The sequence below is a fragment of the Empidonax traillii genome, unplaced genomic scaffold (assembly GCF_003031625.1).
Source record: "Empidonax traillii isolate 1590-97213 ecotype Southwest subspecies unplaced genomic scaffold, ASM303162v1 scaffold945:size354297, whole genome shotgun sequence".
NCBI lineage: Eukaryota > Metazoa > Chordata > Aves > Passeriformes > Tyrannidae > Empidonax > Empidonax traillii.
The window spans coordinates 241,659-244,043 of NW_020956138.1; the positions used below are offsets into that span (position 1 = coordinate 241,659).

Here is a 2,385-nt window from a genome sequence, read left to right on the forward strand (position 1 = left end):
GCAGGCAAAAGGCAGAACACAAATTTTCATGCTGAAGTTGCTGACTACAGAGCATTTGTTTTGGGTCCCTAATCTTCTCAGCTTGGTTTTACTCTCACTTACCCTGAGTTGTGTAGTTCTTCTCTGGATATCCCACACCACTCTCAGAAGTCACTGCAGTCACTGTTATGGGCAGATCTGCAAAACAAATGGGAGTGAAAGGCTAACAGTGCATTTCCACTTTAGCACCAGGAGTTCTGGGATTAGAACTGTGGGATCAGAAGAGGATGCCTGCATCCCCTTTATAAGGCAGTGAAAATAGGCAAACTGCAGAAATGAGTACTATGGATATACTATATTATAGAGAGAGTAAATTTAGTATACACTGAAGAGATACTATATACAGAGTATATATACTATATATACTATGTATACACAAACTACATACATACACACACGAGGTGTGTATCTATATTTGTATGCCTGTACACGCACCTGGAGTAGTGGTGGAGTCCCGTGGAGTCCAGGAGATTCCTGAGGTACCTCTGAACACCAGCTCTGTTTGGGTTTTTTCTGCAAGAACAGTCAACACATGTCAGCATCTTCCCTCAGTGACCAACACCGGTTTCCACAGCTACCGTGTGATTGCTTGAGCATCATAAGTCCAAATGAAACATAACCCAAGCACAGAAAGAGTCCACAAGCAGACCTACTCCAGCCCAAGCCTGAATTCCCACATCGCACAAAACCAAACTGGAAATCACAAGCCCTCCTCAGAACTGCTGTGCTTGGTTAGGTAAATGCTATCAGTCAGGTCTGAAGCAGCTTTTGCATCCCTTGTGTCTGCCACTGGAGACACCAGCTCTGCCTACCCTCAGTGCTTCCGTTCAAAAAACAAGCAAAAAAAGCCCTTTAGAAAAGAACTGCACCCAGAATATCTGTTTACTCTGCAAGTTAGGAAATGGCATTTCCAGCAGCACTAAGACAGGTAGTCTCTCCTACAGAGACCCAACCACCCTGCAAGCAAGCAAGCAGACTCTTCAGACTGGAGACTGAAGGAAGGATGTTCGACCTTCAGAAACTACAGGATTAAAAACTGAGGCATTTGGTCTGAAGACCAATATTTTCAAGATTGTTTGCCAGCAATAAACCCCAATGCCAACTGTTGGTGCCACACCCCACCCCAACACCCATTCCTCGCCATTGGCTGTCACCACTCTCACCCTGACCTGTGATTAGGTGGTGTCTCCCTGGGGTTCCCACATCCCTCCACAAGGCTGCTGTTGTTGTGGGCAGATCTGCAAGGTGAGGGGGAGGGAGAGGTTTAGCCAGGGGTTTGACCGTGATGGTGATGCTGGTGTGGCACAGACCTCTCCACAGGTGGGGCAGGAGCAGGAGGAGGCAGCCCCATCCAGTGGGACAGGAGGGGGATGCTGTGCCGGCAGTGTCAGCAGGTGTGGCCAGCATTCCTCCCTGTTCCCATGCTGTTTGCTCCAATGTGCAACTGCTGTGAAAACCACTGCGGTGTTTCAGCCAAAGCTTTGTCACCTAGGAGCTCAGCAGGCTTTGCCTCTTTCACAGGCCAGTGTCTGGTACTTGTGCTCGGCTGTGCCATCACGGGCTTCACAGCTCTGCTGGTCGACTTACCAGTCAAGGAGAGCTGTAAGTTTTCCACCACACATCCATCATGGAATTGTTTAGGTTGAAAAAGACCCCTGGGGTCATTGAGTCCATCCTATTATGCACTCTCGTGTGGAGCCTGCACATGTCAGAGCACGGCAGGTGTGAAGTGCAGCACGTCTGCTTGTCTATCAAAGGCCAATTTAGTTTGTTCCCCCACTGAATTGTTCCCCCACTCACTTGTTCCTCCTGACTCTTTGTCTAAATTTGCTGAACTGCAGTGGGCAGCATTACAGAGCCAGTGAGAACTTCAAAAAACCTACAGAGGAATCAAGAAGTGCTTGAAATACAAAACCTCTTTTGCATCAGGAAAGAGCAGTTCCTCAAAGAGGAGGAGGAAGAAATCAAATACAAGAAATAAAGAAGGACACAAGCTGGAGCCAGCAATAAGGAGTAGTAAAGGTGTTTGGCATTTCCTTCTTTCAGGACGGGGAAGTAGGATGCTGTTCCTTTCTACTGCTTAAGGGGCCCACAAGTTCTCTTCCGTGCTGTGGCTCTGGGCACTCACCTGTCACTGTCAGCTCCACGACGTCGCTCTGTTGGGCCACTCCGGCCCCAACCCTGTTTGCTGCCTCGCAGAAATACATCCCACTGTCAGAGGGCTGCAGGTTGTCCCACACCAGCTCGGCCCCGCTGCTCTGGAGCGGGACTTTCCCCCCCGGGATGCTCCGGAACCAGTGGTAGCTGATGGGGGGGGACCCGCTGGCCTCGCACGTCAGGCTGGTG

The 2,385-nt window shown here is 49.6% G+C and overlaps 1 protein-coding gene across 1 annotated transcript in view; it reads right to left on the reverse strand.

Annotated features, from left to right (window-relative positions):
• The window catches only part of LOC114067647 (V-set and immunoglobulin domain-containing protein 4-like), an 11,096-nt gene that overhangs the window by 3,925 nt on the left and 4,786 nt on the right, over positions 1–2,385 (reverse strand). The window contains exons 4-6 of the mRNA XM_027903229.1: positions 2,168–2,366; positions 1,209–1,277; positions 103–177 (exon numbers count right to left, since the gene is read on the reverse strand). Coding sequence (XP_027759030.1) covers positions 103–177; positions 1,209–1,277; positions 2,168–2,366 — 343 coding nt within the window. The remainder of the gene's footprint in view (positions 1–102; positions 178–1,208; positions 1,278–2,167; positions 2,367–2,385) is intronic.